Below are 13666 nucleotides of genomic sequence, written 5' to 3' on the forward strand. Positions count from 1 at the left end.
GGATACAGTGGACCATACCCATAGAAAGAGGCAAGGGTATTTTCCCACAGGGCCAGATAGAGCAAGGGAGCACTAATGAGGTGAGTTCTCTGAATTCTAAAGAATCAGATTACTATAATAATAAGATGCTGGAGGCTCTGTCTTTTGAAGCTGAATAGCAATATTATTTAAAATTGATATTAGTTCAGTGTTTTGTTGACTGAGTAGGAAATGGGTGGGGTGTTTTGCAGGCTGAATTGGCCAGTCCACCGAATGAGGCCGATGGGCATCGGGGCATAATCCCAGCCAATACCAGGGTCCACACCAAGCTCTCAGTCTGCCTGAGGAATGAGACCCAAGCTGCTCATACAGAATTATGCATTTCCACTTCTAATGGTAAGACAGTACTCACAGTGGTATTTAGAGGCACCTGTGCCATCTTGGAGTTGTTCTTTTTTTTTTTTTTTTTTTTGAGACAGAGTCTTGCTCTGTCTCAGCTCACTGTAAGCTCTGCCTCCCGGGTTCACGCCATTCTCCTGCCTCAGCCTCCCAAGTAGCTGGGACTACAGGCGCCTGCCACCACGCCCGGCTAATTTTTTGTATTTTCAGTAGAGACAGGGTTTCACCGTGTTAGCCAAGATGGTCTTGACCTCTCCTGACCTCGTGATCCGCCCGCCTCGGCTTCCCAAAGTTGGAGTTGTTCTTAAACTGTTTTTACTCTTCCCTGCAGACACCATCATCCGAGCAGTATTGATTTTTGCAGAGGGAATTTTTACAGGTGAAAGCCACGTGGTACATCCCAGCATTCACAACCTCTCCAGTTCCATCTGCATCCCTATTGCGCCTCCCAAAGATGTCCCTGTGGATCTGCACTTGAAGGCATTTGTGGGTTACAGAAGCAGGTGACCCTTTACAAGTCACAGTTCATTTCAGGACAGCACTTAGAGGAGGGCAAGATGTATAAATTTTCCATATGCCCAGTGGATTCTTGGAGGCCTGAGAAACCATTTAATGGTTCTATCTACCCAAAGTTTCTCATGACCTTTTATTTCCTCAATTTGAAACCTGTAAAAAGAAAATGGAAAAACTGATATGTAAGTTTAAGATGGTTCTTTTTTTTTTTTTTTTTTTTTTTTTTGAGACAGAGTCTAGCTTTGTCGCCCAGGCTGGAGTGCAGTGGGGCAATCTCGGTTCACTGCAATCTCTACGTCTTGGGTTCAAGCAGTTCTCCTGCCTCAGCCTCCTGAGTACTGGGACCACAGGTGCCCACCACCACGCCCAGCTAATTTTTGTATTTTTAGTAGAGACAGGATTTCACCATGTTGACCAGGCTGGTCTTGTACTCCTGACCTCAGGTGATCCACCCGCCTCGGCTTCCGAAAGTGCTGGGATTACAGGCATGAGCCACCACGCCTGGCTAAGATCATTATTTTCTGTTTTTAGTCAGGTGATCTCATAATCACAAAATGTTTAATTGATGATTTGTCAATTTGTAGTTTTGGCCACTAAAACTACAAAAGTTAGGATGCACCTTTATATTACAGTCATACATAACCTCAGCTAGTGAAGAAAAACTGCTTTATTTGTGGAAGATAAGAGACTTTTTACATCCCCTTTATGGTATTTTAAACCTTTAGTGCATGCGGGTATATATGTAGACTCATGCTGTCTTCAAATCCCAAACCTAATATATTACTATAGTACTTTAACCCTCAAGTGTTTTGGGGGTTCCTTCTTAAGTGAAACCCTTAAATATTAATCGATGACCCAGAAGTGGCTTTCTTTTCTGGGCCTTGCATTTTGAAACAACATTCTGTACAAAACAATTCTCTTGTGTTTCATTGATTGGCCATAGCACCCAGTTTCATGTATTTGAATTGACAAGACAGCTCCCTCGATTCTCCATGTATGCACTGACCAGCCTGGACCCTGCCAGTGAGCCAATCAGTTATGTTAACTTTACCATTGCAGAACGAGCACAGAGGGTGAGTATCTCGCTTTTCTCTTTCAATGCTTTTACACGATAGAATCCTTTAGGTGTTATTTCATAGAAAGGGAAAATCACATGAACGTGTTATATTGGTAGCAGTAAATATGATATGAAAGAATTCTCTAACTTGGGGGTGGCTTGTAACCTGTAATAAAAATATTGCTAAAATACCTTCTCTCACTTTGAAAAAGCATCTGAGCAATCCTCAGATATTGGTGAATTCTTACCAGTGTTTAATTCCTCTCTTTCCGTTATGGTCTTAGTGTGGTTGTCCTGGTGTAGTATTTCAAGAGGAACCTGCAGCAAGATGAAGAGAGTGGGACTTGGAGCTAAGAACGTTTTTGGCTTTAAGTGCTACGTTAACTCATTAAATTCTTAGTGATCTTGAGGAATTCCCCTCACCAGTGTGAGCCTCAGTTTTCTTATCTATAGGTGAGGATAATCTTACCCACCTTACTGGGGGGGCCTGAGGATTACATGATTGGTGTAAGAGTAGCACCTTGTACATTTGAAAGGACTAATACCAGTGGACTTTAACCTTGGATGGGCTTTGGAATTCTTGGTGGGACTTTTTAATCATGTAGATTCTCAGGCCCCTGCCTGGCCTGTGGAACCACAAACTCTATAGGTGGGCCCTTCCAGAAGGCCTCATGGATGGTTCTCATGTGGAACCTGTGTTGCAAGCCACTGCATGGTGTTACTGCTATTAATATTAAAACTTGTATTTTCCTTATTGTGTGGATATATCTGTGGTGTTTGCCCATGTATACTTCATTTTACATTTCTTAAAGAATAGAATGGAATGGTTTTAAGCATACTACATTGTCCAGGTTATACCCACAGAAGAGCTGTTGTGTAACAGAATCAGCATCATACCTGAATCATTTGTACATTGCATATAAGACTATTTCTAAGTAGAAGATGCTATGAAATAATGTCTGCTGTGGGGCCAGGCATAATTATGAATGTTACTTAAGAGCATAGATGAGGTGAGAAAAGGGAGTGCGACTAGCGTTTTAGTATTTTCTTGGTGTGGGGTGAAGTATAATTCTTTTTTTTTTTTCTCAACAAAGCAGTAAAACTAGAAAGAAGGAGAACTCTTCTCTCAAGAATGGCTGTACCTTCACATCTAGAGGCACACACACACAAAAAAATGTCTGTACCTTAAAAATGGAGGTCATTTCATTGTGTTCATTTTCAAGGTTGTTGTATGGCTCAGTCAGAACTTTCTGTTACCAGAAGACACTCACATTCAGAATGCTCCATTTCAAGTGTGTTTCACATCTTTACGGAATGGTGGCCACCTGCATATAAAAATAAAACTTAGTGGAGAGGTAATGTTTAATATCATGGGGCATAGATTTCTTTTTAAAATTTATTTATTCAAACACTTAGACCATGGAATGAGAGGGACATAGATTTCTCATGTGGTGTTTACCATTCAGTCCAAAGTGAGGTGGGGGACATCAATGTCAAGGTCATAAAACCACATGTTTTGTTTTATTTTTTTCACATGGTTTAACTTAGTCTGTTAGTGTTACCATCTTAGACACTGGGGTATAATCTGGAATAGATGTTTTCTGCCTCCTTCCCTTCATCTCTTCCTTGTCTAATTTGGGAAGAATTGGGAATACAGAGGTCAAGAAAAACATTTTCAATGTTTGGATGATTTTGTCATTTAATTTCTGAGGGTAGAGGATTTACCTTTTAGCTAGCTGCTGGAAATAATGCAGTTTGTAATTTCTTTGAGAGCTAAACTTCCCTTTTTCAACACTGCGTATAAATATATGCACAATAATTTTGCTGAGTATGGGGAAATTCAGGTACTATTTTAGCTAAGTTTGTCTAATATCTGAGGATGCTAAACTTGTCTCTTTTTTCTCTGGGTAGATTACTATAAATACTGATGATATTGATTTGGCTGGTGATATCATCCAGTCAATGGCATCATTTTTTGCTATTGAAGACCTTCAAGTAGAAGCGGATTTTCCTGTCTATTTTGAGGAATTACGAAAGGTGCTAGTTAAGGTGAGGGAATGTGGTAGATGCATTTGTGAGAATGTGGTAGTCTAATAATATTTGAGGAGATTAATGATACTACAGATGTACTTATAGTGATGTTTTCAAGAATTTTTGCAATTCTTGAAGTAAAAATTGAACTAGTATTGGAGAGTTTACTACTTAAGGATTTATTTTATAAAAGGAAGTGTTTAGCTCTTGAGCACCATGCTTGCGTTGTTTGGTTTAAGGTGATGCATTTAAATATTAACATTTTCCTTTGTTAGCTCTTCATCTTATTTGTAGTATCTGCTTTGGTCTTCAGTTTAGGTCTTTCCAAAAACCCAAATTCAAGATAAAAGAGCAAAATAAAGAGGATTGTGATTGGCCCCAAAGTATGCAATATTCCTACTGCAAATCCCTAAAATATTAATGTGTGTTGTGGGGGCTCCTGGTGCTAAAGCATGGGGAAGATTCACATGGAGTGTCCTGTTGAAATTGGAGGCAGCACAGATGAGTTAACTTGTTGAGAAAGAGATGAAATAACGGGAAGTAGCTTAATTGGTATAAGTGAACAGGGGAAAGAAGGGGGTCTCTATATCTGGTAAATAGTGTCTTTTCATTTGTCTGGGTTCAAGAAGTTTGTGAGGCCTTTTTCATTCCTGAGTGTTCATGGTCTCTAGGTGGATGAATATCATTCAGTGCATCAGAAGCTCAGTGCTGACATGGCTGATCATTCTAATTTGATCCGAAGTTTGCTGGTCGGAGCTGAGGATGCTCGTCTGATGAGGGACATGTGAGTATTTGTCATGGTTAATACACGTGCAAGGTTAAAAATGTGAGCAGTGTGGAATATTAACTCTCAGATGTTACCAGTAGAAGTATAAATTGTTACAGTGACTTTGGAAAATAACTTGGGATTGTCAGTAAAGTTGAAAATGCATGTCCTCTATGACCCAGCAATTCTATTCCTGGTTTATAGCTTAGGGAAAGTTACAGCTTAGTTATATGTATGCTTATAAACCAGGATATTTGTATAAGAATATTCGTAAAGGCATTGTTTATAAAAATCTCAAAGTGGAAACAATCCAAATTAGCATGAACAGTACAGTGACAGTGGATGAATTGTGATATATTCATACAATGGAATACTACACAGCAGTGAGAGCACATGAATCTCCATGACACATAAGAGCAAGGAAAAATCTGATAAGCATAATGGACACTGAAGACAGACTTAAAAGAATGTATCCATGTGTATAGTTAGAGAAAAGAGTAAACTGTAGTTTGGGAAACATGCAATAAATAAAAATATAAATAAATTCAGGGAAGAGATTATCATATAAGATAGTATTTTCTCCTAGAGAAGGAGGGACTATGTTCAGAAAAAACACATTGGGAAACTTCCTGTCTGATGTCTTGTTTGACTTCATTAAATATTCTGTGAATTTTTCTGAATATGTAACACTTTACAATACAAAAGTTAAGTATGTACAGGTCTTCCTTGGTGCTTGCTAGAATGCCAGATTTACCTTGCCAATAAAATGTACTGAAAAAAATTCAGTAAAATAGTTAACAAATCATAGATGAAATTTATGTGTATATATTAGGGGCAAGAGTTCACCCAGAGTGCTGCTTATGTTTTTTCCTGAGAGGCCTGAATTATTGGCAAATAATTATAATGGTTTTACTCAGAGGTAAATGGTTTTTAAAATAATTGTATTGTTGAAAATTTCAAACACATACAAAAGTACTCGAATATAATGATTTCATATGTAACACCCACCCAATTTCAACAGTTACCAACTAAAGACTGATCTTTTTTCATCTCTACACTCACCCTCTTTCCCTCCCAGGCACTAGATAATTTTGAGGCAAATTTTGGACATTGTATAATTCTAGCCACAACTATTTTAGACAAAGGGCCTTTCAATATCATAGATATATACATATATATACACACACATATATACACATATATATATACATATATATACACACATATGTATGTATAAAAACCACAATGCCATATCACACTTAGAAAAATGTACAATAATTGCTTATTACAAATGCCTCATCTGTTTAGATGTTCCCAGTTGTCTTATAAATGTGGACATGTTGTTTTAAGTTGGCTTGTTCAAATCAAGATCCAGATCAAAGTCCATACACTGGATTTGGTTGGAAATCTTTTAATCCACACTTTCGCTTGCCCACTCAGTCTCTTCTCTCCCTCTCCTGTGGGGTCCCATTTTGGATTTTGCTGGTTGTATCCTTGTGGTAATGTTCAGTATTATTCTTCTGTCCCCTGTATAGAAGGATAATGGTAGATCTGGAGGCTTGATTAGATTCAATTTCAAATTTTGGCAAGAATACTTCGTGAGTAGTGTTGTTTACTTCCATGAGGAAGCATGCAATTTTTGATTGTTTCTTTTTATGATATTATCAGCCATTGATGATCATTGCCTAGATTCATTATTTCTTTTGGGGTTTGCAAAATAGTGATATTCTAATTCTGTTATTCTTTTCTTCATATATTAGTTGAAATACTTCTATGAAAAATAATGTTCCCTCATGAATTAATGAATTATTTGGTTCCCTGAGTTACAGTTTGTATAGGAAAGACAGGGTCTTTATCCACTTTATTTAGCAGCTTTAAAATAATGCGTTGGTCTCCAGCATGCACTAGGTGACCAGTGAGATTTTTAAGTCCTTATATACTCATGTATTTGAACATATTTAATGTGTTTCAATTTATATCAGTTATTGTTCTTTTTTATGGCTAGATTTTTTTTTTTTTTTTTTTTTTTTGAGATGGAGTCTCGCTTTGTCGCCCAGGCTGGAGTGCAGTGGCGTGATCTCGGCTCACTGCAACCTCCGCCTCCCGGGTTCACGCCATTCTCCTGCCTTAGCCTCCCAAGTAGCTGGGACTACAGGCGCCCGCCACCACGCCTGGCTAATTTTTTGTATTTTCAGTAGAGACGGGGTTTCACTGTGGTAGCCAGAATGGTCTCGATCTCCTGGCCTCGTGATCTGCCTACCTCAGCCTCCCAAAGTGGCGGGATTACAGGCATGAGCTACTGTGCCCGACCTTTTACGGCTAGATTTTCCAGTCTGTGGGCAATGGAAGTCTCTTTAGTTTGGATACAGTTGCCTTTGGACATGGTCCCATTAATTTGGTTGGTTCTTTGTTTTCTTGTATGATGAAATGTTTTAGGCTTATCTGGTACATTTCCCAGTCTAAATATGGAACCAGCCATTTCTCTCGAGTCCTGGTTCTTTTACGTGAGAAATGATATTTAGAGATCATGGTCTGACCACTAAAGATGTTCATTGCTACTGGGTTGATTATTGTTTTTAGGCCTTTTCAATGGATAGAGCTAGGAAATTTGTTTTTCAATGAGAAAATATGAGTTCATACTATTTACCATTCAAATGTATGAATACAGGCTCTTTGATTTTGTTACTGCATCTCTTCTCTCTCACATTGAAAATCATGGCTTCAGGCTGGGCACAGTAGTTTACACTTGTAATCCCAGCACTTTGCGAGGCCAAGGTGGGAGGATCACATGAGCCCAGGGATTTGAGACCAGCTGGGGCAACATAGTGAGGCCCAGTCTCTGCAAAAAAAAAAAAAAAAAAAAAAAATTAGCTGGGCATGGTGGTGCATGCCTGTAGTCCTAGTTACTCAGGAGGCAGAGGTAAGAAGATCTCTGGAACCTAGGAGTTTGAGGCTGCAGTGAGCTATGATCATGACACTGCACTCCAGCCTGGGATGACAGAGCAAGATCTCTTAAAAAAAAGTGGGGGAATATCATGGCTCCAGTCAGTATCAACATAACTATTTATTTGCTTCATTTTACAGCACAGACACAACATTTAAGAATATTAGCCAAGTTGTTATCAACAATATGATTGCTGAAAACAGTTTAAGATTTTTTTTGTGTTAATTCTTTGTGTCTTTAGGGCATATCCCAGCAGGGAGTTTCAGTCAAATTACTGTATCTTAAAATCATTTGAGATTATTTCTCTTTTGATTATGCCACAGATTTGATATAGAGTTAGGTTCATTGTTTAATTTGCTCTCAGTTTTGGAGGATTGGCATTTTTACCTTTTTGGTTTAATTCTGTTACATATTTACTAAAACCTTTTTGTGATTCCAAAGTTAGATCTATAAGACAGGCATGCACAGAAAAGTCTAACTTCCCATTCCTGTGACCTTCATTCTGTTCTCTCCCTTTTACTATAAATAACCAGTTGAACATTTAAGTATATATACACAGATACACACAGATATATACGCACATACCCCTCTTCATGTCTTAGATTAAGTCATAGTATGTATACATCTTTTTCTCCACCTTGCTTTTTTTTTTTTTTTTTTTTTTTTTTTTTTTTTGAGACAGGGTCTTGCTCTGTCACCCAGGCTGGAATGTAGTGATGCAATCACAGCTCACTGCAGCTTCAACCGCCCAGGCTCAAGGGATCATCTCACCTCAGCCTCCTGAGTAGATGGAACTAAAGGCATGAGCCACCAGCCTGGCCAATTTTTTATTTTTTTGTAGAGACAGGGTCTCACCATGTTGCTTGGGCTGGTCTTGAACTCATGGGATCTACTGATCCTCCCACCTTGGCCTCTCAAAGTGCTGAGATTACAGATGTGAGCCACTGTGTCCAGCCTGCGCCTTGCTTTTTACATTTAAAATATATCTTGGAGATTTCTCCACCATGGTATAGAGAAATACATCTCATTTGTCTTTACAGCTACATAGTACTCCATTTTCTGGCTGTTTTTCAGCCAGTTTCCTCTATTTGGATTGTTCTTTTGCTACTGTAGATAATGCTTTAATGAATAGTTTTGTTACATAAATCTTTTTTTTTTTTTTTTTTTTTTTTGAGACGGAGTCTTGCTCTGTCGCCCAGACTGGAGTGCAGTGGCGCAATCTCGGCTCACTGCAAGCTCCGCCTTCCGGGTTCACGCCATTCTCCTGCCTCAGCCTCTCCGAGTAGCTGGGACTACAGGCGCCCGTCACCACGCCCGGCTAAATTTTTTTTTTGTATTTTTAGTAGAGACAGGGTTTCACCGTGGTCTCGATCTCCTGACCTCGTGATCCACCCGCCTCGGCCTCCCAAAGTGCTGGGATTACAGGCGTGAGCCACCACGCCCGGCCCCATAAATCTTTTTATATTTTTGCCAGGATAGTTTGAGAAAAAGGCTTAACAAATGGGATTACTGCAGTAAATGAATGATACAGCACACAGAATTTTGCAAGGTCTTGTCAAATTCTCCATAGATGTTACATCGTTTTGTATTCCCATAAGCAATGTATGAGATTGCCTGTTTCTCTTCAGCCTTGCCAGTGGAGTGTGTTGGCATACTCCAGGGGATGAGAAACGGTCTCTTAGTTTTAATTTTTATTTTTTAAGTTTTATTTTATTGTGGTAAGACCACAGCATGAGATCTACCTTCTTAACACATTTTTAAGTGTATGATACCTTACCGTTGACTATAGGTGCAGTGTTGTATAGCACATCTTTAGAGCTGATTCTTCTTGCTTAACTGAAACTATTGGTAAGCAAATTCCCATTTCTTTTTCCCCTCTTTCAACTATCATTCTACTCTTTGATTTTATGAATTTGACTATTTTAGATACTCCATGGAAATATAGTCATATATTTGTCCTTCTATGACTGGCTTATTTCACTCAGTGTAACATCCTCAGAGTTCATCCATGTTGTCACATATTGCAGAATTTCCCTCTCTTTTAAGACTGAATAGTGTTCCATTGTTTATATGTACTAAATTTTCTTTATTCACCTGTTGATGAACATTTATGTTTTTTCCACATCTTGGTTATTGTAAATAGTGTGGTGATGAACGTGGGAGTGCTAATAGGTCTTCAGGGTCTTGTCTTCAGTTTGTTTGGATAAATACCCAGAAGTGAGATTGCTAGATCATATGGTAGTTCTATTTTCAATTTTTTGAGGAACTTGCAAATTGTTTTCCATAGTGGCTGCACCATTTTGCATTCTAATCAACAGTGTACAAGGGTTCCAATTTCTCTATATCCTTGCCAACACTTGTTATCTTTTTTTTGATAATTGTCATCCTGACAGAGGTGAAATGATACTTCATTGTGGTTTTGATTTGCATTTACCTGATGACTAGTGGCATTAAGCATCTTTTTATATACCTGTCGGTCATTTGTTTTTCTTGTTTGGAGAATTTCTATTTAAAAAGTCCCTAGCTCATTTTTTAATTGGATTACTAGTGTTTTGTTTTGTTTTTTTTGCTGTTGAGTTGTAGGAGCCATTTATTATGTTCAGTATTGGGCATTTTTCATTGTTTTAATTAAGGGCCATTTGCATTTCTTTTTTGTGTGAACTATTTGTCTGTTTACATATCAGATACTGTTTTAGTCCATTTTGTGCCTCTATAACAGAATACCTGAGAATGGGTAATTTATAAAGAAAGGAAGTTGATTGATTTAGCTTATGGGTCTGCAGGCTGGGAATTACAAGAAACATGGCACTGGCATACGCTTGACTTCTGTTGAGGGCCATGCGTGAAGTCAAAACATGGCAGAAAAGGTCAAAGGAGAAGGGGACATGTGTGAAGAGGCAAAGCCTGAGGGGTGCCCTCGCTTTATAACAACCTGCTCTTTTGAGAACTACTTCATTCCTGCATGAGCGAGAACTCACTCCTGAGAGATGGCATTAATGGCATTAATCTATTCATGAGGGATCTGCCCCCATGACCCAAACACCCCCTACTAGACCCACCTCCCAACACTGCTGTGCTGGCATTTCAACTTCAACATGAGTTTTGGCGGGGACGAACCACATCCAAACCATAGTGGGTATATTAATCTCTTATGTGTGATATGAGTTGCAAATATGTTTTCCGGAGTTTGTCATTTGGGTTTTCCCTTTGCTTAGATTTTTAAAAAATGTTGCTTTAGCCTGCCTGCCTGCCTGCCCGCCCGCCCGCCCGCCCTCCCTCCCTCCCTCCCTCCCTCCCTCCCTCCCTCCTCCTCCTTCCTTCCTTCCTTCCTTCCTTCCTTCCTTCCTTCCTTCTTTCGTTTCTTTCCCCTCTGTGGCCCACGTTGGAATCTACTCGGCTCACTGCAGACCCCCTGCCTCCGGCTCCCGTGATTCTCCTGCCCCGGCTTGCGGACTGCCTGGGATTGCCGGCCCGCGCCACCACCGCTGCCTGCTTTTTCTCCTTTGGCTGGAGGCGCGCTTTCGCCATGTTGGCCAGGCTGGTCTGCAGCTCCTGACCCCGAGTGCTCTGCCCGCCTCTGCCTCCCGAGGTGCTGGGACTGCAGACGGAGTCTCGCTCACTCGGTGCTCGGTGTTGCCCGGGCTGGAGGGCGGTGGCGTGGTCTTGGCTCGCTGCAGCCTCCGCCTCCCAGCCGCCTGTCTTGGCCTCCCAGGGTGCTGGGATTGCAGCCCCTGCCCGACCGCCGCCCCGTCTGGGAGGTGGGGAGTGCCTCTGCCCGGCCGCCCCGTCTGGGAAGTGAGGAGCGCCTCTGCCCGGCCACCCATCGTCTGGGAAGTGAGGAGTGCCTCTGCCCGGCCACCCATCGTCTGGGAAGTGAGGAGTGCCTCTGCCCGGCCACCCATCGTCTGGGAAGTGAGGAGCGCCTCTGCCCGGCCACCCATCCTCTGGGAAGTGAGGAGCGCCTCTGCCCGGCCCCCATCGTCTGGGAAGTGAGGAGCGCCTCTGCCCGGCCGCCCATCGTCTGGGAAGTGAGGAGCGCCTCTGCCCGGCCGCCCATCCTCTGGGAAGTGAGGAGCGCCTCTGCCCGGCCGCCCATCCTCTGGGAAGTGAGGAGCGCCTCTGCCCAGGCGCCCATCCTCTGGGAAGTGAGGAGCGCCTCTGCCCGGCCACCCATCGTCTGGGAAGTGAGGAGCGCCTCTGCCCGGCTGCCCCGTCTGGGAAGTGAGGAGCGCCTCTGCCCCGCCGCCCCGTCTGGGAAGAAGTGAGGAGCGCCTCTGCCCGGCTGCCCCGTCTGGGAAGAAGTGAGGAGCGCCTCTGCCTGGCCGCCCCATCTGGGAAGTGAGGAGCGCCTCTGCCCGGCCGCCCTGTCTGGGAAGTGAGGAGCGCCTCTGCCCGGCCACCCATCGTCTGGGAAGTGAGGAGTGCCTCTGCCCGGCCACCCATCGTCTGGGAAGTGAGGAGCGCCTCTGCCCGGCCGCCCCGTCTGGGAAGTGAGGAGTGCCTCTGCCCGGCCGCCCTGTCTGGGAAGTGAGGAGCGCCTCTGCCTGGCCATCCATCATCTGGGAAGTGAGGAGTGCCTCTGCCCGGCCACCCATCGTCTGGGAAGTGAGGAGCGCCTCTGCCCGGCCGCCCCGTCTGGGAAGTGAGGAGCGCCTCTGCCCGACCACCCATCGTCTGGGAAGTGAGGAGCGCCTCTGCCCGGCCACCCCGTCTGGGAAGTGAGGAGCGCCTCTGCCCGGCCACCCATCGTCTGGGAAGTGAGGAGCGCCTCTGCCTGGCCGCCCCGTCTGGGAAGAAGTGAGGAGCGTCTCTGCCCGGCCGCCCTGTCTGGGAAGAAGTGAGGAGCGCCTCTGCCCGGCCGCCCCCGTCTGGGAAGTGAGGAGCGCCTCTGCCCGGCCGCCCCGTCTGGGAAGAAGTGAGGAGCGCCTCTGCCCGGGCGCCCCGTCTGGGAAGAAGTGAGGAGCGCCTCTGCCCGGCCGCCCCGTCTGGGAAGTGGGGAGCGCCTCTGCCCGGCTGCCCCGTCTGGGATGTGGAGAGCGCCTCTGCCCGACCATCCCGTCTGGGAGGTCTACCACGGAGGCCAGAAGCAATGTGGGGGCTGGACGTGGTGGCTCACGCCTGTAGTCCCGGCGCTCTGGGAGGCCGAGGCAGGTTGATCACTTCAGGCTAGGAGTTCGAGACCAGTCTGGCCAACATGGCGAAACATATGAAAAATACAACAGACAAACCAACCAACCAACCCAGCGACAACAAAACAGGTCTACCCTGGAGTCATACTCTAATTTTTTCTATTTTCCTCCCTTTCTGATTCTTTATCCCACTTTCATTTTCTTCCTCTTCCTTCTCCTTCTTCTTTGTCAAATAGAGGATTGAGTTATTATCATTGATCCATACAAAGTCCCTCTCTCATTCATTTTCTTTAATTCCCACTCCCCATTTCTATTCCCCGTCTTCCCATGTGCAACCTTCCTAATATGTTTGATACGCATCTTTTTGTTTGTATGTATTTTTAGAAAATGTTTATTGTTTTGTGTGCAAAAAAAAAAAAAAATTAATTAAAAAAAAAAAATGTTGCTTTAATGGGCCAGGCGTGGTGGCTCATGCCTGTAATCCCAGCACTTTGGGAGGCTGAGGCAGGTGGATCATGAGGCCAGGAGACCAAGACCATCCTGACTAACACGGTGAAACCCCATCTCTACTAAAAATAGAAAAAAATCAGCCGGGCATGGTGGCGGGCGCCTGTAGTCCCAGCTACTCGGGAGGCTGAGGCGGGAGAATGGTGTGAACCCAGGAGGCGGAGGTTGCAGTGAGCTGAGATCGCACCACTGCACTCCAGCCTGGGCAACAGAGTGAGACTCCGTCTCAAAAAAAAAAAAAAGTTTTTGCTTTAATGTTGATTTTGCCTTGTAAGAGCTTTTAAAATTTTGTATGTAGTCAAATTGATCGCTCATTTTCTTAATACTTTATTTATTTATTT

At 43.2% G+C, this 13666-nt stretch overlaps 1 protein-coding gene across 1 annotated transcript in view; it reads left to right on the forward strand.

Annotated features, from left to right (window-relative positions):
• The window catches only part of BBS2 (Bardet-Biedl syndrome 2), a 42937-nt gene that overhangs the window by 19883 nt on the left and 9388 nt on the right, over positions 1-13666 (forward strand). Inside the window, exons 10-15 of the mRNA XM_003263071.4 lie at positions 231-375; positions 710-881; positions 1835-1964; positions 3172-3303; positions 3860-3997; positions 4651-4763. Of these exons, the coding sequence (XP_003263119.2) occupies positions 231-375; positions 710-881; positions 1835-1964; positions 3172-3303; positions 3860-3997; positions 4651-4763 (830 nt within the window). The remainder of the gene's footprint in view (positions 1-230; positions 376-709; positions 882-1834; positions 1965-3171; positions 3304-3859; positions 3998-4650; positions 4764-13666) is intronic.

The sequence above is a fragment of the Nomascus leucogenys genome, chromosome 2, assembly GCF_006542625.1.
Source record: "Nomascus leucogenys isolate Asia chromosome 2, Asia_NLE_v1, whole genome shotgun sequence".
Taxonomy (NCBI): Eukaryota; Metazoa; Chordata; class Mammalia; order Primates; family Hylobatidae; genus Nomascus; species Nomascus leucogenys.